Here is a 26,189-nt window from a genome sequence, read left to right on the forward strand (position 1 = left end):
GGAATTCTACCAAACTTTCAAAGAAGAGATAACAGCTATTCTCCTGAAGCTGTTTCAAAAAATTGAAGCAGAAGGAAAACTTCCAACTCTTTTTATGAAGCCAGCATTACCCTGATCCCAAACCCGGCAAAGACCCCACCAAAAGGAGAATTTCAGACCAGTATGACTGATGAATATGGATGCTAAGATTCTCAACAAGATCCTAGAAAATAGGATCCAACAGCACACTAAAAAGATTATCCACCATGACCAGGTGGGATTCATCCCTGGGTTGCAAGGAAGGTTCAACATTCGCAAATCAATAAATGTGATAGAGCAAATCAATGAGAGAAGAGAGAAGAACCACATGGTCCTCTCAATTGATGCATAAAAAGCATTTAACAAGATACAGCTTTCATTCCTGATTAAAAAGCTTCAAAGTATAGGGATAGAAGGAACATCCTCAACTTCATAAAAGCAGGGAAGAATATCCAGTGGAAAAAAGACAGACTCTTCAATAAATGGTGCTGGGAAATTTGGACAGCTATTTATAGAAGAATGAAGCTTGATCATTCTATTACAACATACACAATGATAAACTAGAAATGGATAAAAGCCCTCAGTGTGAGGCAGGAATCTATCAATATCCTAGAGGAGAACATACGCATTAACCTCTTGGACATCGGCCACAGCAACTTTTTTCAAGACATGTCTCCAAAGGCAAAGGAAACAAAAGTGAAAATGAACTTCTGGGATTTCATCAAGATCAAAAGCTTCTGCACAGCAAAGGAAACAGTTTAAAATAAAGTTTAAAAATAAATAAATAATTAATTAAAAAAATTTTTAACAATCAAATGTGTAGTTATATAATTTGTCAATGAAAAGCTATCTTAAATAAATATTTTAAGTCATTTAACTGGAATATCAAATCAGGTATATTTATCTGGGAATTATAATTTGGGGACAACTCAGTAATTTTAAGGAACTTCAAAAAAAGAAAAAATTAATAAGGGTAATATAATGATGAAATAATGGGAATAACAAACATTTGCATGATTAACTTTCACAAAGGAAGATATAAAGAATGTTGTTTGTTAGGTATTTCCAGTAGACCATGTAATGTGTCATGTGGTTTACCTCTTTTTTTTAACATCTTAATTTATTTTTTCTCAGTGTTCCAAGATTCATTGTTTATGCACCACATGCAGTGGTCCATGCTTTACCTCTTTTATCTCATTGAATGATCCCAACACCTTAGTGAGAGTAAGTATTTTCAACTTACAAAAATCTTAAGGAGTATATGTGCCTGGTATCATATAACTAACTAGTAACTATAAATTTGGCAGCCTTCCCACCTCTAGGCATTCTTGTTTGATTGGAGTCACTAGAGTGAAAGCAATAAAGAAAATTAAAAATGAAGAAGAGTAACCTATATGGCTCAAATCTCAGGTTGTAGAAGGTACTGAGTGGTATTAGCCAAGCAGTGGTCTTATTCAATAATCCTGAACTGCATCATTGGCCAGGGACTAGCAGATTAACTCTTCTAGAAAGACCCTCTAAATAGATTCACCATCACTCACTCTCATCATTAGAAATTAGGAAACATCAGCAAGGAGGCTGGCAGTGCAAGAGTGGTAATACCAGGCAAAGAATAAAAAGCAGAACAGGGAGATCTGGTAATTTTAAATTGGTGGGAAAAAGGGGAAGAAAGCATTCAGGCTAGTTGTTTGCCAAGTCAGTTCTTCTAGGGTACATATTTTCTTCAACAGGAAATATTATTAGCCCACATCTCAAGTTCAAATTCCCCCACTGCTGAGGCTTCATGTTTCTGTACCATGAGGGGCAGGAATTTTGCATTTCATTCAGGTAGGTAGAATTGTGAGAATCTTCAACTAAAACCATTTTAGTGTTCCCTGTGCCTTTGGAGAAATGTCTTTTTCCTCTGCTTGATTCACAGCTTGTTCTTGCACTATTCTCCAGAAGGATTATTACCAAAAAAGACTTTTTTTTTTTCAAGAAGGAAGTGGTTTGAATTTGCAACCAAGGGAAAATTTGGGGCTTATTTTGGTATTTCTCAATTTATGATTATATTTTTTGTTATTAATACCTATAAATAATTTTGTTCTTAGAATAAATCATATGAAATAATATGGTGTCTTTAATTTGCCCCCAAATTATCCAGTGGGGGCAGGGACCAAGTAAAGGTTTGGATGAAATAAAAGTGACCATAAGTTTATGATTATTGTAGCAGGGCAATTAATACACACAGGCTGACTTGACTGTTTTTCTATATTTTACTGTGTTTGGAATTTTCTATTAAACTGAAAAAATATTTTATTATGTTATGTTAGTCATTATACAGTACCTCATTAGTTTTTGAAGTACTAAAAAAAATTTAAAATAAAGATCAACCTGCACAGAGCCAATGAGTGGCAGAACTAAAATTCAAATTTAATTACATTCAACTCCAAGACCAGGGATGTACTCTCAGGCCAGCTAGGAAGTGAAAATGGATTTAAGCCACTTCAAAAGAAGAAAGATCCTGACTGTAAAAAACTAGTATCTAGTACAGACAGATCTGAAATTTTCTTCATAACGGGTATGTCATAAAATGGATGGGAAAAGAGGTTCTAAAACCTGTGTCTATTACTTTCTATCTGTGCAGATTTTGATCCCTATACCAAAAGCTGCTGCTATCAATTCCTCAGGAGACTTCTGGAAGATAAAAGGGAGAGAAAACATATGCCCCCCTAGGTCCTCTGGGAAAGTCTAGGAGACTGTCCAGAAGGAAACACTGGACTGCTCTAAAAGCCATGGAGTCATAAGGGAGAGTTGCCTTACCCATGTTGTAGTAGCTATTTCTGTGGATGGTTTGAATTTCATTTCTCAACCATACTTACCTTCTCTCTCTGTTCTAGGGCTTTGTGTCCTGCTAATATCACTGGGAACTATTGCTAACAAGAACAGAAGTGAGTATGTGTAACAAACCCCATCCATAACCTGAAGCTGAGGAAAGGGACTTCACACTAGCAAAAGTCTTTTCTTCAGAATAGTCTTTTTCAGCTTTAAGAATTTGACCCTGCTTCTCCCCCAAACTTCAAAGACAACTCCTTGTATGATGACAAGCATTGCATCCTTCTCTTCCTTCCATCTCCTGTTCTCATCTGGGAGTTGGCATCTTCTGAGGGCCTTCAAATCCCTATATCCATTCTCCACAGCTCCCTGTGCTCGATGCCCACAGAATGCCCACTGCACCAATGCCACTTCCTGCCGCTGTGATCCTGGATTTGCTTCTCTGTCTGGAGAGGTCATCTTTAGCACCCCCTTGGAGGACTGTACAGGTAAAAAGACTGAGATACTGTAGAGGGGGTCATCAGAAGGAAGTCACCTGGGGGTGTCCAGACTCCTCAGCCCTTGAAGCAACACTGAAGTTCTTTGCCAAGGGCAGGAGATGAAAGCCAAGAGATGAGCAATCATGTCTCATGGTCAAGGAGTAGTGTTAAAAGCTTACGATTTGGAGCTGAACTACCTGAATCCCAGTATGTGAGTCCAAGCAAATTGTTTCATCACCCATTGCCTCAATTTCCTTATCTGTAAATAGGAATAATGAGATCAACCTATTTAGTTATTATGTGCTTTAAATCAATGAATGCATATAAATGGAATCCATAGAAACAGGAAGCAAATTGATTGTTGTCAGGTGCTGGGGGAGGGAGGAATAGGGAGGGGCTACTTAATTGGGTAAGGGGTTTTCTTTTTTTTCAAGTTTTTTATTTTAATTCCAGTATCATTAATATACAGTGTTATATTAGTTTCCAGTGTACAATGTAGTGATTCAACAACTCTCAGTGGTTCACAATTACTCAGGGCTCATCATGAGAACCATACTCTTAATCCCCTTCACCTAAGGGGGTTTTCTTATGGAGTGATAAAAATGTTTTGGAACTAGACAGAGATGGTGGTTGCACAACATTGTGAATGTAATAAATGCCAGTGAGTTGTTCACTTTAAAACAGTTGATTTTTTTCTATATCCTTTTTTTTTAATTTAAATTCAATTAGCCAACCCATGGTACATCATTAGTTTCAGATACAGTGTTCTTTTGTATGTGAATGCTACCTCAATAAAAATAAATAAATGATAAATTAATACATGTAAAATACTTAGAACAGTGTGTTGCACTTGATAAGAAACCAATACATTTTACTTTTGTTGTTAACGGTCATTACTTGGTCAAAGACAGAGGTAGCATGTTGAAGGGGGTGGTCAGGGAGGGCCGGGCAGCCATCAGAGATTTGGAATGTTCTACCAACCCTAGAATTAACTTGCTGGAAACTCCCATAATCTCAGTTCCTCCATCTAAAAATAACCACATGCAAGGATGGTCATTTGCCATTTGTAAAACCCTATTTCCAAAGTTAAAATTAATTTAAACCACCTAACAACCAGAAAAGTGGATATTGCTATTACCCCTGATTTATAGGTAAGAGAACTGAGACTTTAAGAGGTGGTTTGCTCACACTCACAACTGGTCATATGGCTGGAATATGGATAGGGAAAATTTGAAATCCACCAATCTCTGAAACAAACACTGTCCCCGGAGAAATTCAGATCAGCCCCTTGAGAAAGTCAATGTTGGTGCCATATTGTAAATGAGGAAACTGAGCCTGGAGAGGGGAAGCCACTTGTCCAAAGTCACACAGCTAGGATATGGAAGACTATGGACCCATAGTTCAAACTGTAACATTCTGATGTCTGTCCAGGTGGCCATGATGTCTGTCCAAGGTGACCCTTGGATAAAATATGAAATATTCCTACCATGGAATATCTATAGGCATTAAAATTATTTTTTATTTTGATGTGGAAATGTCATAAAATATTTAAAGTCCTGGGAGAATTTGTATATATCAAAAGGTGTGAAAAAAAATTTTAAAGCTGTGGTGTGATGCCATGGGAAATTGATGAAAAAATAATAGTGTTATCTTCATAACTGGTAATGCTGGGTGACAAGTACATGTGGAGTTATTATACTGTTCTCCATTATTAAAAAAATTGTTGCAATCCCAGTGGTTGGATATTTATGTATTCCTTGCATTTTCTGATTTCCTAATTTTCTACTGTAAACATGTAATTTCATTTGGAAAGAAAACGCAAGGGGTAAAATCACTGAATCTGATTGCTACTGATCCTACCAGAATTTTGGGAGTTCTTAGCAGTTGCCACTTATGTTCCAGATGTCAACGAGTGTGGCCCACCTCTATACATATCTTGTGGAGGTTTTGCACACTGTCACAATGTCGAGGGGAGTCACTACTGTGAATGTGCCTCTGGATATGAGCTCCTTTCTGGGGGCACCAAATTCCAAAGTGAGAAGGAGAACACTTGTCAAAGTAAGTAGCTTCCCATGTCACACATTTATCCCACTTCCACAACCAATCTCATGTTGTCAATTCTGAAGACCGTCTTGGAACCATTATACCTTATGTTAGAGAGTCCAAGAGAAAGCATCCTTGATCAGGAGCTCATTCTTCCAATTTCTTGTTCTTGTTTAGACTTAGAATGCCATGTTAAGGTATATCTAGAAGATAATTTACTACAACATCATATGCAATACTTAAAGATTGGAAACATATGACTTCCACTAATGGAAAATAGTTTAACATACTATGGTACCATTATACAATAATAAGCTTCAGAGCCTTTTTTTTATTTAACTTTTTCAGTGTTCCAAGAGTCATTGTTTATGCACCACACCCAGTGCTCTATGCAATATGTGCCCTCCTTAATACCCACCACTAGGTTCATCCATCCCACCACCCCCCTCCCATCCAAAATACTCGGTTTTCTTCTCAGAGTCCACAGTCTCTCATGCTTCATCACCCCCTCCGATTTCTCCTAATTCACTTTTCAGAACCTTTTTATCAACTTGTTTTTCTCTTTGATGGGCAGTTCTATGAATTTTTTAAAGATTTTTATTTTTAAGTAATCTCTGCACCCAAAGTGGGATTCAAATGTACAACCTCGTGATCAAGAATCATGTGTTCTTCCAACTCAGCCAGACAGGTACCCCAAAGAGTTCTATGAATTTTCACACATGTACAGATTTGGGTTATCACCACTACATTCAGGATCCAGACCCATTACTTCCATTATCTTGAAACACTCCTTCCTTCTGTTCCTTTATAGTCCTTTATAGTCACCCCACCCCTCTGCCCTGGCAGCCCCTAACCTACAGATGTTTTCTTTCACCTGTAGCATTGTCTCTTGAAAATTTTATATGGATGGAATAATACAATACATAGCCTTTTGAGTCATATTCCTTCCACTCAGTGTAACATTTTTGAGGTTCATCCATATTGTTTTGTGTATCAATAGTTTATTCCTTTTTTCCTCCATTTTTGACGTTTGTATTTTCCAGAAAGAAAATTGTCTGCAGTTAGCTTGGCTTTACAATGGCCTTTACAATGACTGCTTTCTTCTCCTATTTATCTGGATCTTGGGTTTGGTTAATAGTACAATTGCATAAAGTTATTTCCCTACGTGGACTGCAAAATTCTAATCTGTTGCTAGATACACACATCACTTTACTCCACAGACCATTGTTTTAGATAGATGGATGTAGTAAACCTCATTTCTGGCTCTTTGGTATAATCATCCTGTATTTTTAATAATATAGATGCCTGGACCATCCCTACCTGAGATATACTGAATCATGCTTAGACATGGAGCCCAATATGTGTATTTCTTTAAAGTTCCAATGATAATTTGGGTGATTAGTTCATTCATTTTTATTGCTAAGTAATATTCCATTGTACAGCTGTACCACAGTTGGTTTATTCATTCATCCATTGAAGGAACGTTGGATTGTTTCCAGTTTGGAGTGATCAAGAATAGAGCTAAATGACCAAACTATGGAAAGAGCCTAGATGTCCATCAACAGATGGATGGATAAAGAAAATATGGTGTGTATATGTATATATACATACATACACACACACACACACACACACAATTGAACACTATGCAGTCATCAAAAGAACAAAGTCTTGCCATTTGCAAAGACATGGATGGAACTAGAGGGATTAGGATAAGTGAAATAAGTCAATCAGAGAAAGACAATTATTATATGATCTCACTGATATGAGAAATTTGAGAAGCAAGACAGAGGATCATAGGGGAAAGGAGGGAAAATGAGACAAGATGAAACCAGAGAGGGAGATAAACCACAAGAGACTCTTAATCTCAGGAAACAAACTGAGTGTTGCTGGAGGGGAGGAGGATGGGAGGGATGTGGTGGCTGGGGTATGGACACTGAGGAGGGTATGTGCTATGGTTAGTGCTATGAATTGTGTAAGACTGATTAATCACAGACCTGTACCCTTGAAATAAATAATATATTATGTTATGTTAACATAATATATTATAATAATATATAAAATATATATTATAATATATAATATATATAATATATATTATAATATAATATATATAATAATATATAATATATAATAATATATTGTTATGTTAACATATATTATGTTAATTTTTAAAAAAGAAAGAAAAAGATGAAAGAAAGAAAGAGAGAAAGAAAGAAAGAAAAGAGCTAAATGAGATATCTCTTGATGAATTAAATTAGATTGCTTTCCAAGTTGTTTTAAATAGAAAAGCATGCTGTGGATGGTACCTATAGTACGCCAGTGGCTTTTTCTTCTCCCTTATCTTCCTTTTTTATTAATCTCAAACATGTTTCCATAAGTTTATTTTAATCTTAAAACTTTTCAAGTACTGGTCCAAAAAGTAAATACTACTTTTTAGTAGTATTTAGACAATAATTTCATCATAAGCATAATTTGATTGTCTACCACTGCTCTGAGCACTATGACAAGCACTATTACTCCAACACTAAACAATGCATAGGCTCTGTCTCCTGGAGATTTTACTCCAGTAGACAGACAGACCTGTAGGCAAATGCAGTATAAACCAAAGGTTTGTGAAAAGTAATAGTCACTCTTCACAAACCATCCACTTCATGGGTAAACAATGTCTTTCTCATCACTGTACCCCAGTGCCTAGCACAAAGAAGGCACACTGGAAATATTCATAAATCAATAACTGGAAAGAGCTGTGCCACAGTGATCAGAGCTGTGGTCACACTTTGGTGCTCACAATTGGCCTTGATTTTGACCTAGTTTTTACAATCTCTGGTATTGGTTTCCTCATCTCTAATTCAGGAGCAATAATACCTGAGATTAAGAGATTAAGTTTTTATTTAAACTTGAATATTAAGTTGTTTATCTTATAAAACTAAGTGCAATTCACTTTAGATGGAGAGGAGAAGGGAGTTGAGGGAAATTGGAAGGGGAGGTGAACCATGAGAGACTATGGACTCTGAAAAACAACCTGAGGGTTTTGAAGGGGTGGGGTGGGAGGGTGGGGGAACCAGGTGGTGGGTATTAGGGAGGGCACAGATTGCATGGAGCACTGGGTGTGGTGAAAAAACAATGAATACTGTTACGCTGAAAATAAATAAAAAATTTAATTTAAAAAAAAAGAAAAGCTTCACAGACTTAAATTACTTGAGGACTTATTAATCCATTATTCATTTCCAACACTAACCATTTTTTTACATAGTTGTTTGACCAATGTTTGAGAGTATTCAAATGGCTAAGAGACAAGGGGTAAACATTTAGTAACCACGAAAAGAAAAGTAAAATATTAAATCTTCCAACATTGAGAAATGTGATAGCAATGTATTTGCTTTGAAATTGGCTCACTGTTTCAAAGATTTTATTTATTTATCTGAGAGAGAAAAAAAATCATGTGTGAGTGAGGTGAGGGGCAGAGGGAGAAGGAGAAGCAGATTCCACACTGAGCGGGGAGTCCAACATGGGGCTCAATCCCAGAACCCTGAGATCAAGACCTGAGCCAAAGGCAGATGCTTAACCGACAGAGCCACCCAGGTGCCAAAATGGGTTCACTTTTTTTTTCTCTTTTCAGTGTAACAGAATTCATTGTTTTTGCACCACACCCAGTGCTCCATGCAATACATACCCTCCTTAATACCCACCACCTGGCTCCCCCAACCTCCCACTCCCCACCCCTTCAAAACCCTCAGGTTGTTTTTCAGAGTCTTAAACATAAATCTTACTGGGAACATGATGCTGTTTATAAGCTACTTACCATCCCTAAAGAAGAAAATTTTCTGATCTTAAGAGAAACATCTCTTACCTCACTGTCTAGGTTACAAACAGAAAAAAACTCTAGCAAGTATAGTCCAAATTCCACCCTCTTGGTTTGTAAGTCAACAAAAGAGTATCAAATTTCTCTTCTAATTAGAAAAGAAGGAAAGTTAAGTTGGGAGGCAAGTGGATGTGAAAACACCCACACTTATTCAGTGCTGTGACCACAATCACACTCCTTCCTCATTTTTCACTCACAAACTGCTCAGAGGAGGAACTTCCTTTGGGTGGGGAGATATCAGGGATGCTGGAGACATTCTGGGTCAAAAACAAGTTCCCTCTGGGTGTGGCACTTAGAACAGACCTCCAACCTCCCCCCCACACAGGCTATAGGCATTACAGAGGGCTATGTGAGCCCCAAGCCCTAAAGGGTAGAGCTGTGGCTGGAGCCATAGAAAATTGACAGGTGGCATTAAGCAGTGAGGTTAGAGGTTTTGTGAGCTGTCTAAGCCGATCTCCAGATTATCCGTCAGACTCTTGCAGCAACATGAGGGGCTGATAACAACACTACTTGGCTGGAAGTTGGCTGGATTCCCAGGCTCCTAATTGGACCACTGTTAGTTTCCTATTGCTGATATAACAAACTTAATAGCTTAAAACAGTATAAATATATTCCCTTACAGTGTTGAAGGTCAGAAGTTTTAAATGTTTCCTTCTAGAGGCTTGAAGAGAGAATTTGTTTCCTTGACTTTTCTGGCTTCTAGAAGCTGCCTGCCTCCCTTGGTACAGGGCTCCTTTCTCCATTTTCAAAGCCAACATCATACGCATCATCTCCTTTCTTCTCTGATCGTCCCTTTTATAAGAACCTTCGTGATTACATTAGAAACACCCAGATCATCAGAATATTCCCCCAACAAAATTCTTAATCACCAAGTTCAAAATTTCTTTTTGACAAAAGCTAACATAATCACAGGCTCCAGGCATAAGAACTTGAACATCTTTGAAAGGGCCATTATTTTGTCTACCATATTCACCATCCACCAAGCAGCTCTGACCTGAAATATCACACACTCACACATATATAAGAGTTCCCATCTTGCCAACTTTCCTTGAATGTAGAGGCCAGCCAGCTCCTCATGTGAAGGGCCTCATAGTAAATATCTTCGGTTTTGTGGGCCAGAAGGTCCCTGTCACAACTACTCAACTCTGCCATTATAGTATGAAAGCAGACATAGACAACACATAAATGAATAGGAGTGACTGCATTCCAGTACAATTCTGTCTATGGTTAATAAAATTAGAATTTCATGTAATTCCCATATGTAGAAACAGGCAACAGCTGGGTTTGGCTGTGGGCCATAGTTTGTCAGTCCCTGCTCTGAGGTGGTTCATGAGTTGGGAGTGCTGCCACCAGATGGTATAAATCCGTTTCAGCTATGATGGACTCCTGCATTGAGGAAGGTAGAGGGTGGTAACGCTGGAGTTAATGAGAAGAGGAAAGGCCTGAGCTGAGATAGGGGACTGATCCTCTCTTTTATGTCTTTAGATGTGGATGAGTGTATCTCTGGAAAACACCAATGCCACAACTCTACCCATTGCATCAATGTGAAGGTAAGCTATAGATGCTACTGTCACCATGACTGGGTGGCCAGGTCAAAGCCTCCGCATGGTCTGAAGCTCACCATCTGTGAAGGTATATAGTCCTGACACACATACGTACATGCACACTTAAGTATAACATGCATGTTCATGTGTGTGCACATATACTCTTACACGTGAACATGTGTGTGCATACGTGCATTCACAACACAAAAGCAAGCACATACATGCATTCAGCATGTACATACACACACGTGTGCGTGCACGCACACACACACACACACACCAGCAGTGCTTCTGCTTTTCCCTGCAGAGGTCCCCTTCTCCTCATGGACATCACCTTCTGGAGTCACCAGCCAGGTGAGTGAAATTTCAGCAGAAGACCAGAAGCAGAAAGATGTTCACCAACCATCTTGTGTCCACCCTCTTCAGGCTTTCTGACTCACTCCCATATCCCCTTTCCCTGGAGTCTCTCCCACTTCTTTGACAAAGTCCAGCAGTTATCCCAAGACTTCAAACCAGCCTTGGCCAAGAACACCATCCAGATAAAATTGGAAGCAAGAAAGAGAAAAGATATGAGAATCCCATAGAGATCTTTGATAGGAGTGGAGAAAAATCCTCATGTAGTGGGCACTGCAACTGGTCCCTCAACCATGGTGGTGAGAAGACTAGGGCACTCAGATATATAGAAACAATTTTAAAGACATCCAGGTGCACTAATTTATTTATCTACTTCCCTATTGCTTGTTCTGTGCTTCAGGATTTTGTCAATCTTGGAATTTTTGACCTGAGTTGACCTATAAGTAGCTGAGACCTAAGCAGCAAGAACCATTCTGGAAATTTCATTCAGTGCCAAATACCCAGTCTCTAGGGTCTGTTCTCTAGGGCTGAATGGACTTTGTGAAACCCCTTTGATCTATTTCCCACTGGCTCTGTATCTGCATCCCCCTAGGACCTCATGAAGGAAGTAGGTGAGCTGCTGGATACCCCAGGGGACCTGAAGACCCTGCCTCCCTCAAAGCAGCACTGTGTGGCCACTCACCTGCTCGTTGGCCTGGAGGATGTCCTAAGAGTGCTAAGCAAGTTCCTGGCCAATGGGCCGTTGACTGTGCATGCTCTTGCAGGCACAGGTAAATACACAAGTCTGTATCAGTCTCCTGATCTCCCTGTTCACCTTCTCACTCCTTCTTCCTAGAGACTGCCCCACTGGAGCCAACTGACCACACTCACATCACAGTATTTTATTTAAAAGAACTCATATTGAGAGACTGTGGACTCTGAGGAAAGAAAACTGAGGGTTTTGAAGGGGAGAGGGGTGGGGTTTGGGAGGGCCTGGTGGTGGGTATTAATGAGGGCACATATTGCATGGAGCACTGGGTGTGGTGCATAAACAATGAATCTTGAAACACTGAAAAAATAAAATAAAATTTAAAAAAATTAAAAATATTAGCAACTCTTCTGAAAATTAGCTAAATAAAATCAAGTGCAAGTCTAATCAGAAAAAAAAGAATTCATATCATTTTTAATAACGTGTTAAATTGCCTTTTATTTGTTTTAAGCACAAAAGCTTAAGATTTTTTAAATGATAAACAAAAATAAGCATACACAAACATCAGTAAGTCTATCATTACATCATTGATATAACATAAAACTGCAACAATTAGATAAAAATAAGGTATTTAAAAATAAACTCAACACTACATGGAAATGAAGAAAATGCAATGAATCTTGAAAAGTTGAAAATTACGTAATGTGATTTGATTTTTTTAAGTACAATCTTGTATTTTATTTTATTTTTAGTGTTCCAAGATTCATTGTTTTTTTTGGTTTTTTTTTAATTTTTATTTATTTTCAGCATTACAGTATTCATTGTTTTTTCACCACACCCAGTGCTCCATGCAATCTGTGCCCTCCCTAATACCCACCACCTAGTTCCCCCAACCTCCCACCCCCCGCCCCTTCAAAACCCTCAGGTTGTTTTTCAGAGTCCATAGTCTCTCATGGTTCACCTCCCCTTCCAATTTCCCTTAACTCCCAAGATTCATTGTTTTAAGTACAATCCTAAATAACATTGTATCAATGATTTTATTGTTGAAACACAACTGATTTCTCTTTGCAGTTTTCCCAGTTCTTTCAGCACCCATGCTACCCAGGAGATGGTAAGAGAGAATTAAAAGCTGGCCACAAATATTTTCCTCTAATTCCTGCATCCTCAAATAGTCTGGTCATTGTTTAATAATTTTTCATTGTTGTGGACTTCTTTGCACGCATTTTGAAAGAACTACAATCATTTTGTTGATGGTTTTATTTTTGTCTCAAAGAAAGTATTTTCAAACTAATTTTTTATTTGATTTTATTTTTTCTGTGTTCCAAAATTCACTGTTTATGCATTACACCCAGACTAATTTTTTAAAGATTTATTTATTTATGTGAGAGAGAAAGAACAGGGAGGGGAGGGGCAAAAGGAGAGGGAGATAGAATCCCAAGATCCAAACTGAGCTCAGAGCTTATATCAGAACTTCATTTCTTTTGATTGACAAATAGTATGCCTTCATAAGGTAATACACATTTGATTTATCCATTCATCAGTTGATGGACATTTAGGTTGTTTCTGCTTTGAGGCTATTATGAATAACACAGCAATTGACATTCATGTACAAATCATTGTGTGGATGTATGCTTTCATTTCTTTTGGGTAGATACCTAAGAATGGAATTTCTGGGTCATATAGAAACTCTACGTTTAACATTTTGAGAAATTCCCAGACTGTTTTCCAAAGTGGATGGACCATTTACATTCCCACCAGCAATGGATAAGCATTCTAATTTCTCCGCATCATTGCAAACACTTGTTATTTGGGAAAGTTTTGATATTATAGCCATCCCCGTAGGTATAAAGTGGTGTCTCGTTCTGGTCTTAATTTTCATTTACTTAATAACCAATGATGTTAATTATATTTGCATTTGCTTGTCAGCATTTTGTATATCTTCTCTGGAGAAATGTCTATTCAAATCTTTTGCCTATTTTTAATTTTTTTTAATTTAAATTCAACTAGTCAACATATAATACATCATTAGTTTCAGAGGAAGAATTCAACAATTCATCAGTAGTTTATGACACCAGTGCTCATGACATCATGTGCCCTCCTAAGTGCCCATCACCCAGTTACCCTATGCCCCCACCCAGCTTGCCTCCAATAACCCTGTTTGTTTCCCATAGTTAGGTCTCCCATGGTTTGTCTCCCTCTATGATAACTTCCCATTCAGTTTTCCCTCCCTTCCCCTTTGATTCTCTGCATTGTTTCTTATATTCCACACATGAGTGAAACCATATGATAACTGTCTTTCTCTGATTGACTTACTTTACTCAGCAAAATACCCTCCAAGTCCATCTACATCAATGTCAATGGTAAGCATTCATCCTTTCTGATGACTGAATAGTAGTCCATTGTGTGTGCATGCACGGGTGTGTGTGTGTGTGTGTGTGTGTGTGTGTGTGTGTGTCACATCTAAATGCTCCACATCACTTGGCATCAGGGAAATACAAATCAAAACCATGAGATACCATCTCAGAAGCTGGTACAGCCACTCTAGAAAACAGTATGAAAGCTCCTCAAAAAGTTAAAAGTAGAGTTACCCTATGATCCAGCAATTGCACTACTAGGCATTTACACCAAAGATACAAATATAGTGATCCCCAATTTTTATAGCAGCAGTGTCTACAATAACCAAACTGTGGAAAGAGCCCAGATGTCCATAAACAGATGAATGGATAAACCAGATATGGTATATATATATATATATATATATATATATATATATATATATATATTATCCACCTAGTTAACATACAGTGAAATATGAGTTTCAGGTGTACAATACAGTGATTCAGCATTTCCATACATCACCCAGTGCTCATCACAACAAGTGCCCTCCTTAATCCCAACACCTATTTCACCCATCCCCCCACCTCCCTTCTGGTAATCATCAGTTTGTTCCCTACAGTTGCATCTGTTTCTTGGTTTGCCTCTCTCTCTTTTTTTCCACATGACCACTTGTTTTGTTTCTTAAATTTGACATATGAGTTAAATCCTTTGGCATTTGTCTTTCTCTGACTGATTTATTTCACTTGGCACTTATTTCACTTGGCATAATACTCTCTAGCTCCATCCATGTCGTTGCAAATGATAAGATTTCATTCTTTTTTTTTTATTAACATATAATGTATTGTTTGCTTCAGGGGTACAGGTTTGTGAATCATGAGTCTTACACAATTCACAGCATTGACCATAGAACATACCCTCCCCAATATCCATAACCCAGCCACCATATCCTTCCTCCCCCCATCCCCCAGCAACCTTCAATTTGTTTCCTGAGATTAAGCATCTCTTATGGTTTGTCTCCCTCCCTGGTCCCATTTTGTTTTATTTTTTCCCTCCCTACTCCCTGCAACCCCTTGCTCTCCCTCTCAAATTCCTCATATCAGAGAGATCATATGATAATTGTCTTTCTCTGATTGACTTATTTCACTTAGCGTAATACCCTCTAGTTCCATCCATGTCATTGCAAATGGCAATATTTCATTCTGATGGCTGAGTAATATTCCATTGTACATATAAATAACATTTCCTTTACCCATTCATCAGTCGATGGACATTGGCCTCTTTCCATAATTTGGATATTGTTGATAATGCTGTTATAAACATTGGGGTGCATGTAGCCCTTTGAATTAATATTTTGTATTTTTTTGGTTTTTTAATTGGGTTATTTGTCCTATTATTGGGTTGTTAAGAATTCTTTATGTAATTTGGATACCAGAACTTGTGAGACTTTGAGCTGCAGATACCTACACCAGCTTTAACAGTAGTGTTGTATATATTCAAATTTATAAAATCTTTCAACTAGAATTAGAATTATCATAGCAACAGAAGACTTGCCTTGTCCATTAACATTTTTTCTCTTTTCTGGACATTATTCAAGTTTAGTAGGAAACTTTCTAAATAAGGGCAATCTTTGGAGACCCTTTGGTTTTCAGCTTTCAAAAATGCTCAAATAACAGTATTAGCCCAACCACATTACTCTCACATCAGTACTTAAAATTCCTATGGCTTATCAGCATATCAAAAAATCTAATCCCAATACTGTGAGCAGTAACCTGACTTCTCCCATCCTTCACCACCACCACAGAACTGTCCCTGAAGGTGCAAGAGCTAGGAATTGGGGAAGTCACCTTGGGCCAGAGCCATGCAAAGATGCAGCTGAACTGGGATGTGGCACAGGAGTCCAGCGAATTTGGTAATGAGTAAAATGGGGACTGGAAGACCATTGAGACCTTGCGATGGGGCAAGATGGCCAGGATATGCCACACACAGAATTAAAGATTAAAGGAAAGTGTAAATTTGTGGAACATAAGGAAGAACACAGAGGACATGGGGAGATGGAGAGGAGAAGGGAGTTGGGGGAAATTGGAGGGAGAGATGAACCATAAGAGACTGTGGACTCTGAGGATCTAACTGAGGGTTTTGGAGGGGAGGAGGTGGGAGGTTGGGTGAGCCTGGTGGTGGGTATTATGGAGGGCATGGATTGCATGGAACACTGGGTGTGCTGCATAAACAATGAATTCTGGAACACTGAAAAGAAATTTTAAAAATAAATTTTAAAACTTTTTTTAAAAAAAGGAAAGTGTAGGGTGGGTGGGGCTACAGAGGAAAGTCCATCTGAGGAGGAAGGGGCCCTGTTGGGCACCACAACATATAAACATTGTCCTTTTCCTACAGGTCCTTCTGTGGTGGGCCTCATCTCAACTCTAGGGATGGGCAGGTTGCTGGCTGGGGATCCCCTGGTCCTGGAGCCTGAGAATCAGGAAGTTCTGCATGGGGCACACAAGGGTGTGTTGCGAGAAGTCTCCCCTGTCCTGCTCTCAGATATCAACTCCATCTTTATAAGCAACAGGGACACTGAGAACCTCAGTTCCCCCATTACCTTAATCTTCTCCCACCACGTAAGTGCTGGTCAGATGGGTATATTCTATACCCACAGGATATGCCTGGGTCCTGGGCACAGCCTTGCTGCTCAACTCAGTCTTGGGGCTCTGGAGAGCTCCCCTGACAGTGATTGCCTCCACAGTAAAGTCAGCCCTTCCTGAGTCAGCCCTGAGTCAGCATCTCTGAGCACCAGGACCACCCACCAGCTCACACCTATGCCTTGTTCCTACAGTCAGTGGCCCCTGGGCCAAGGGAGGAGGTGTTCTGCGTCTCCTGGGAGCACAGTCAGAATAGATACGGTCACTGGTCCACCACGGGCTGCAGGATGGTAGACACCAGAGACACCAGCACCACCTGCCAGTGCACCCACCTCAGCAGTTTTGCCATCCTCATGGCCCACTATGATGTGCAGGTGAGAGCCCAGAGAGGGCCCATGGAGACAAGGATGCTAGGGACCGTAGGCACTATACAAGAACAGATGTGATGAGAGAGGTCAGAGGGGAGCCAGGGAGAGCAGCGGCATCAAAGCCAAACCGTCGTCCTCTCCTGAACGGGTGACAGTGTTACTTCTTCAGGGGACACAAAGAATTGAGATTCACAAAGGTGACAGCAGGTAAGGATCTACATGGAGATAAGAATGATAACTCTTTTAGTTAAATGGCTGGGCCTCAAGGAAATCCAGACAAATTCAAACAGCACCCTCAAAACAGTGTGTTTCCTCCTGCCACTTCACTGAAGAAGAGAATGAGTTGTACAAGTTTTTCCAGTTAAATTTTTGAAAAGATGAAAAATATGGTTTAAAATGCAAAAGGAACATGACCCCCAGTGATCAGAGTCTTTTTTGGAAGAAATCTCAGTTTCCTCTGAGCCCTTTTAGAGATATTCTATGAATAAACAAGCAAATACATACAGTATACAGTTTTATTTTCACTCAAGCCATTGCCTACCATTTTCACCCTTATGCATTTTACTGCTTAAAATACTTGTGAGATTCTATATTGATACATTAAAAAGTTTATTATTCATTTTTACATCTACATAACTTTCTAGTCCGTAGATTTGACTTTTGTTTTTGAAAATATGTCTTGAAATCTGTTTTTCAATATTCGCTCTCTTCATTGGTTGGGTTTTCTTTCTCTTTTTTAAAATTTAATTCTATTTTTTCAGTGTTTCAAGATTCATTGTTTATGCACCATACCCAGTGCTCCATGCAATAAGTACACTCCTTAATACCTACCACCAGGCTCTCCCAACCCTCCACCCTCCTCCCCTCCAAATCCCTCAGTTTGTTTCTCAGAGTTCACAGTCTCTCATGGTTCATCTCTCCCTCTGATTTCCCCCAACTCACTTCTCCTCTCCTTCACCCAATGTGCTCTGCGTTATTCCTTATGTTCCACAAGTGAGTGGAACCATATGATAATTGACTCTCTCTGCTTGACTTAGTTCACTCAGCATAATCTCCTCCAGTCCTGTCCATGTTGATACAAAAGTTGGGGGCTTTCTTCATTGAATGCATACAATGGCTCTCATTTGCGTTGTTCCCATATTTCTTTCTCCTCGGATTTCCTTTTACTTTTCTCCATTATTTCTCCTAAAATAATGTTTTATTATTATGTTCAGTTACCCAACATATAGCACATTATTGTTTTTGATGTAGTGTTCAATGATTCATTAGTTGCATTTAACACTCAGTGCTCATCACAACACATGCCCTCCTTAATACCTATCACCTTGTTACCCCATACCTCCATCTCCCTCCCTTCCATAACCCTCAGTTTGTTTCCTGGATTTCTTTGACAAGCATCCTTCAACTAACATCTTCTTTCATGAAGATAGAAGTGTTTTCTTTTTTTAATTTAAATTAAAGTCAGTTAACATACAGGGTATTATTAGTTTCAGGGGTAAAGTGTACTGACTCATCACTTACATATAACACCCAGTGCTCATTACTTCACATGCTCTCCTTAATGTCCATCACCCAGTTACCCCATCCCCCCACCCACCACTCCTCCAGGAACTCTCAGTTCATTTCCTAGAGTTGAGAGTCTCTTATGGTTTGCCTCCCTCTCTGTTTTCATCTTACTTATTTTTCCTTCCTTTCTCCTGTGTTCTTCTGTTTTGTTTCTTAAATTCCACATGAGTGAAATCATATGGTAGTCTTTCTCTGACTGACTTATTTCACTTAGCATAATACCCTCTAGCTCCATCCACATCATTGCACATGGCAAGATTTCATTCTTTTTGATGGCTGAGTAATATCCCATTGTATATTAACTTAATTTTGTCCATTTTTTTTTCATTCCTTTTCTCTATATCTCTTAAACTGTGCTTCAATAGAATCCATTTTTAATATGACCTCTTTACATTTTACCTTCATGACTATAGGGGTTTTTTTTTCTTCCATTTATTTACTGGGCTTTTGTAACACACAACTTCAGAAGATTTCTTTTCTTGATGCCTTATATCTCTGCTTCCACTTCTTGATTATAAAGGCAAGCACTTGCTTCCACATTTTGATTCGGGGTAAATAATGTCACAAATTTCAACTACTCCATGTTGACAATTATTTCATGAGTAATCCTTGCTGACATTTTTTTTCCTTCTTCCTCCTTTATTTTGTGATGTTTTGTATAGATCTTGTGTTTGTTCCTTTTGATCACTTATCATTAAGGTGGATGGTGTTTCCCAGAGGAGTGAGTTCCAATATAAGTATGTAAAAAATGTTCAGGACTATATTACAGGTTTTCATGGTTTTTATGTAAGTTTTTAAAATTCATCTAAGCAAAACTAAAAGCCAACAGTGGGGTTTTCATATACAAAACCAGTTTTTCTCCACAACTAGAGCCAAACTTCATCCTGCAAATATGGTCCTTTTGTATAATTAAACACTTAGCTTCAACTCCTCTGAAACTCAGAAGGATACTCCTGCCCACGCCATTCCCACTATTTTAATCATGAAACAGATTATTCATGTTTCCTCTGATCTGCATTTCCATCAATTTTCTCTGATTTCAGCATCTCTTCCAATTATTCCCTATTTTCAAAGAAAGTGGAAATGATGTTTTTGGTTTTCATTACACTTGTGACATTTGAATTATTTCCAAGAACAGGTGCATGTGTGTGCATGTGCAAATTTTGGACCACCATTTCCAGTACCAAAATAATTAACTTTTTCTTTCAAACAAGGATTTTCTTTAAAACTTGGTAAGTACTAGGATTTGGAATGAATCATTAACAATGCAAGGGGAGTCAGGTAAATATATATTTTTTCCCAGCCCAAGATTATAATTATTTTTTAGCTGAGCTGGTACAAATACTCATGAAGGTGATCTCAGGTCGTTGGGATGGGTAGAACTGAAGTATCACTTCCAGAAGAACAACATGTAAAACTAATAAACTTAGTTTCAGCATCAAAATGAAACCCTAATATTCAAAGCCTTGATTATCTTGAAGGAGGAATATCCTGTCACACAGGTACTGCTGAGTTTCTATGAGATTCACTTCTCTTCTAGACATCAGACCTTCCAGTAATTCATTTTGTTAAAAATTGACCTTATTGGGGTAAATATTATTGCAATAAAAATCAGATTATAAGTGTACACATCATGAGTTTTCCCAATTGTAAACACTCTGTACAACAACTCTCACTGAGCTATAGAACCCTTCCATCACCTCAGGAAGCCCTCAGTATACTCTCAGTGTTCCTATGCCTACCCACAGAAAACCACAGATTTCATTTTATTGCTATAGTTTACTTTTGACTCTCCCAGAGTCATTCAATAGAGCAGAATTATTCTCATTTGTGTCCAAATTCTTTTGCTCAGTATTCTATGAGATTCTCCCAAGTTACTGTGTGTAACTGTACTTCATTCGTTTTATTGCTATATAACATCCCAATATATGACTATTCCACAAATTGTTTATGTGTCCTCCAGTTAATGGACATTTGCATTGCTTGCAGTTAGGGTTACGTTGAATAAAGATGATATGAAGATTCTTAAACATTGTTTTTGTGGACACTTATTTTCATTTCTGTTGGGTAAATACCCAGAAATGGAATTGCTGAATCCTATGATAGGTGTATTTTAGCATTAGCGTATGTTTAACTTTATTTTTTAAAAATCCCAAGCTCCATTCCAAAACAGTTGTTACCTTTTATATTCTAAGAGAGCAGTGTATGAGAATTCCAACTGCTCCATTTTGCTGGCATTTGGTACTATCAGGTTTTTTTTAAGTTTTGCCATTTTAGTTGTGCTTTTAAAGATGTGACTGTGATTTCCTCATTGATGTGTCCCAGGAGGAGGATCCCATGATGGCGTTGATCACGTACCTGGGGCTAGGCCTCTCTCTGCTCTGCCTCCTCCTGGCAACCCTCACCTTCCTGCTCTGCAAAGCCATCCAGAACACCAGCACCTCACTCCACCTGCAGCTCTCAATCTGCCTCTTTCTGGCCCACCTGCTCTGCCTCATGGCCATCGACCGGACTGAGATCAAGGTACTGACATTGTTACAGAGGAGCCCCTGCACCCTATGGGATGATCAGTTCATGGAGAATTGATAAAGACAGCCTTGGGTGCTGGGGATGTTAGCGGGGTAAGTAGCCTATTTCACATTGACTAATGAACTAGAAGACAAATACTCTCCTGACAACTTGACCATATATATAAGTGTTCTCTCCAATGGCAAAGTATGGCAGAGGTCCTGGGGTCACCCTCCTCCCTGACAGTCCCCCCTCATGATACCTTTCACCTCCCCCAGGTGCTGTGCACCATCATTGCGGGTGCCTTACACTATCTCTACCTGGCTTCCTTCACCTGGATGCTGCTGGAGGGTCTGCACCTCTTCCTCACTGCACGCAACCCTACTCCAGTGTGAGCAGGGTAATGAAGAAGCTCATGTTCCCTGTAGGCTATGGAGTCCCAGCTATAATTGCCGCCATTTTTGCCTCATCCAGCCCTCACCTTTATGGAACACCCACCAAGTAAGTGCAAATTCCCACTGTCTTTCCCTTCTCCAGCATGACCATGGCCAACATAGAACCAATAGATATTCAATTCTAAAAGAACATGATAGACAGAAAAAAGTCTGTGATCTCTCCAAGGATTTCTACCTGATGGAAGATTGCAGTCATTGAAGTAACTGTTTTTATTTAAGTCCTTAAGATTTAATGATTTTTTACTTTCTTTAATTTTCTTTTTTTTAATTTTAATAAACATATAATGTATTTTTATCCCCAGGGGTACAGGTCTGTGAATCGCCAGGTTTAAACATTTCACAGCACTCATCATAGCACATGCCCTTCCCAAGGTCCATTTTCCCACCACCCTCTCCCGTCCCCCCTCCCCCCAGAAACCCTCAGTCTGTTTTTTGAGATTGAGTCTTTTATGGTTTGTCTCCCTCCCAATCCAATCTTCTTTCATTTTTTCTTTTCCTACCTCCCCCCAACACCCCCACATTGCATCTCCACTTCCTCATATCAAAGAGATCATATGATAGTTGTCTTTCTCCAATTGACTTATTTCGCTAAGCACAATACCTTCTAGTTCCATCCACATTGACGCAAATGGCAAGATTTCATTTCTTTTGATGGCTGCATAGTATTCTATTGTGTATATATACCACCTCTTCTTTATCCATTCATCTGTTGATGGACATCTAGGCTCTTTCCACAGTTTGGCTATTGTGGACATTGTTGCTATAAACATTCGGGTGCACGTGCCCCTTCGGAGCACCACGTTTCTATCTTTAGGATATATACCCAGTAGTGCAATTGCTGGGTCATAGGGTAGCTCTATTTTCAGTTTTTTGAGGAACCTCCACACTGTTTTCCAGAGTGGTTGCACCAGCTTGCATTCCCACCAGCAGTGTAGGAGGGTTCCCCTCTCTCCGCATCCTCGCCAGCATCTGTCATTTCTTGACTTGTTAATTTTAGCCATTCTGACTGGTGTGAGGTGGTATCTCATTGTGGTTTTGATTTGTATTTCCCTGATGCCAAGTGATGTGGAGCATTTTTTCATGTGTCTGTTGGCCATCTGGATGTCTTCTTTGCAAAAATGTCTGTTCATGTCCTCTGCCCATTTCTTGACTGGATTACTTGTTCTTTGGGTATTGGTTTGATAAGCTCTTCATAGATTTTGGATACTAGCCCTTTATCTGATATGTCGTTTGCAAATATCTTCTCCCATTCTGTCAGTTGTCTTTTGGTTTTGTTAACTATTTCCTTTGCTGTGCAAAAGCTTTTGATCTTGATGAAATCCCAATAGTTCATTTTTGCCCTTGCTTCTGTTGCCTTTGGCGATGTTCCTAGGAAGAAGTTGCTGCAGTTGAGGTCAAAGAGGTTGCTGCCTGCATTCTCCTCAAGGATTTTGATAGATTCCTTCCTCACATTGAGGTCCTTCATCCATTTTGAGTCTATTTTCGTGTGTGGTGTAAGGAAATAGTCCAATTTCATTTTTCTGCATGTGGCTGTCCAATTTTCCCAGCACCATTTGTTGAAGAGGCTGTCTTTTTTCCATTGGATATTCTTTCCTGCTTTGTCGAAGATTAGTTGACCATAGAGTTGAGGGTCTATTTCTGGGCTCTCTATTCTGTTTCATTGATCTATATGTCTGTTTTTGTGCCAGTACCATACTGTCTTGATGATGACAGCTTTGTAATAGAGCTTGAAGTCTGGAATTGTGATGCCACCGACTTTGGCTTTCTTTTTCAATATTCCTTTGTCTATTCGAGGTCTTTTCTGGTTCCATATGAATTTTAGGATTATTTGTTCTATTTCTTTTAAAAAATGGATGGGATTTTGATAGGGATTGCATTAAGTGTGCAGATTGCTTTAGGTAGAATAGACATTTTCACAATATTTGTTCTTCCAATCCATGAGCATGGAATATTTTTCCATTTCTTTGTGTCTTCCTCAATTTCATTCATGAGTACTTTATAGTTTTCTGAGTATAGATTCTTTGCCTCTTTGGTTAGGTTTATTCCTAGGTATCTTATGGTTTGGGGTGCAATTGTAAATGGGACTGAGTCCTCAATTTCTCTTTCTTCTGTCTTGTTGTTAGTGTAAAGAAATGCGACTGATTTCTGTGCATTGACTTTATATCCTGACACTTTACTGAACTCCTGTATAAGTTCTAGCAGTTTTGGAGTGGAGCTTTTTGGGTTTTCCACATATAGCATCATATCATCTGCAAAGAGTGAGAGTTTGACTTCTTCTTTGCCAATTTGGATGCCTTTAATTTCATTTTGTTGTCTGATTGCTGAGGCTAGGACTTCTAGTACTATGTTGAACAGCAGTGGTGATAACGGACATCCTTGCCATGTTCCTGACCTTAGAGGAAAAGCTTTCAGTTTTTCTCCATTGAGAATGATATTTGCGGTGGGTTTTTCATAGATGGCTTTGATAATATTGAGGTATGTGCCTTCTATCCCTACACTTTGAAGAGTTTTAATCAGGAAGGGATGCTGCACTTTGTCAAATGCTTTTTCGGCATCTATTGAGAGTATCATATGGTTCTTACTCTTTCTTTTATTAATGTATTGTATCACATTGATGGATTTGCGGATGTTGAACCAACCTTGCAGCCCTGGAATAAATCCCACTTGGTCGTGGTGAATAATCCTTTTAATGTACTGTTGGATCCTATTGGCCAGTATTTTGGTGAGAATTTTTGCATCTGTGTTCATCAAGGATATTGGTCTGTAATTCTCTTTTTTGATGGGATCCTTGTCTGGTTTTGGGATCAAGGTGATGCTGGCCTCATAGAATGAGTTTGGAAGTTTTCCTTCCATTTCTATTTTTTGGAACAGTTTCAGGAGAATAGGAATTAATTCTTCTTTAAATGTTTGGTAGAATTCCCCTGGGAAGCCGTCTGGTCCTGGACTTTTGTTTGTTTGGAGATTTTTGATGACTGTTTCAATCTCCTTACTGGTTATGGGTCTGTTCAGGTTATCTATTTCTTCCTGGTTCAGTTGTGGTAGTTTATATGTCTCTAGAAATGTATCCATTTCTTCCAGGTTGTCAAATATGTTGGCATAGAGTTGCTCGTAGTATGTTCTTATAATTGTTTATAGTTCTTTGGTGTTGGTTGTGATCTCTCCTCTTTCATTCATGATTTTATTTATTTGCGTCCTTTCTCTTTTCTTTTTGATAAGTCTGGCCAGGGGTTTGTGAATCTTATTAATTCTTTCAAAGAACCAGCTCCTAGTTTTGTTGATTTGTTCTATTGTTTTTTTAGTTTCTATTTCATTGATTTCTGCTCTGATCTTTATGATTTCTCTTCTCCTGCTGGGTTTAGGCTTTCTTTGTTGTTCTCTCTCCAGCTTCTTTAGGTGTAGGGCTAGGTTGTGTATTGGATACCTTTCATGTTTCTTGAGAAAGTGTTGCACCGCTATATATTTTCATCTCAGGACTGCCTTTGTTGTGTCCCACAGATTTTGAACCGTTGTGTTTTCATTATCATTTGTTTCCATGAATGTTTTCAATTCTTCTTTAATTTCCTGGTTGACCCATTCATTTTTTAGAAGGATGCTGTTTAGTCTCCATGTATTTGCATTCTTTCAAATTTCCTCTTGTGATTGAGTTCTAGCTTCAGAGCATGTGGTCTGAAAATATGCAGGGAATGATCTCAATCTTTTGGTACTGATTGAGACCTGATTTATGACCCAGGATGTGGTCTATTCTGGAGAATGTTCCATGTGCACTAAAGAAGAATGTATATTCTGTTGCTTTGGGATGGAATGTTCTGAATATATCTGTGATGTCCATCTGGTCCAGTGTGTCATTTAAGGCCTTTATTTCCTTGTTGATCTTATGCTTAGATGATCTGTCCATTTCAGTGAGGGGAGTGTTAAAGTGCCCTGCTATTATTGTATTACTGTCAATGTATTTCTTTGATTTTGTTATTAATTGATTTATATAGTTGGCTGCTCCCATGTTAGGGGCATAGATACTTAAGATTGTTAGGTCTTCTTGTTGGACAGACCCTTTGAGTAGGATATAGTGTCCTTCCTCATCTCTTATTATAGTCTTTGGCTTAAAATCTAATAGATCTGATATAAGGATTGCCACCCCAGCTTTCTTCTGATGTCCATTAGCATGGTACATTGTTTTCCACCCCCTCACTTGAAATCTGGGGGTGTCTTCGGGTTTTAAATGAGTTTCTTGTAGGCAGCATATTGATGGGTTTTGTTTTTTTATCCATTCTGATACCCTGTGTCTTTTGATTGGGGCATTTATCCCATTAACATTCAGGGTAACGATTGAGAGATGTGAATTTAGTGCCATTGTATTGCCTGTAAGGTGACTGGTACTGTATATTGCCTCTGTTTCTTTCTGATCTACTACTTTTAGGGTCTCTCTTTGCTTAGAGGACCCCTTTCAATATTTTCTGTAGAGCTGGTTTGGTGTTTGCAAATTCTTTCAGCTTTTGTTTGTCCTGGAAGCTCTTTAT

At 38.8% G+C, this 26,189-nt stretch overlaps 1 protein-coding gene across 1 annotated transcript in view; it reads left to right on the forward strand.

The window, feature by feature from the left end:
* Nucleotides 1-3,454: 3,454 nt before the first annotated feature.
* The window catches only part of LOC308352905 (adhesion G protein-coupled receptor E2-like), a gene marked incomplete at both ends in the record, with an annotated part of 45,353 nt that continues 22,618 nt past the window's right edge, over nt 3,455-26,189 (forward strand). The window contains 10 exon segments of the mRNA XM_080819422.1: nt 3,455-3,518; nt 5,214-5,369; nt 10,705-10,769; nt 11,710-11,887; nt 15,944-16,051; nt 16,534-16,757; nt 16,973-17,152; nt 21,038-21,235; nt 21,499-21,598; nt 21,601-21,721. Of these exon segments, the coding sequence (XP_080675548.1) occupies nt 3,455-3,518; nt 5,214-5,369; nt 10,705-10,769; nt 11,710-11,887; nt 15,944-16,051; nt 16,534-16,757; nt 16,973-17,152; nt 21,038-21,235; nt 21,499-21,598; nt 21,601-21,721 (1,394 nt within the window).

This window comes from Martes martes (assembly GCF_963455335.1).
Source record: "Martes martes genome assembly, chromosome: 1".
NCBI classification, from domain to species: domain Eukaryota; kingdom Metazoa; phylum Chordata; class Mammalia; order Carnivora; family Mustelidae; genus Martes; species Martes martes.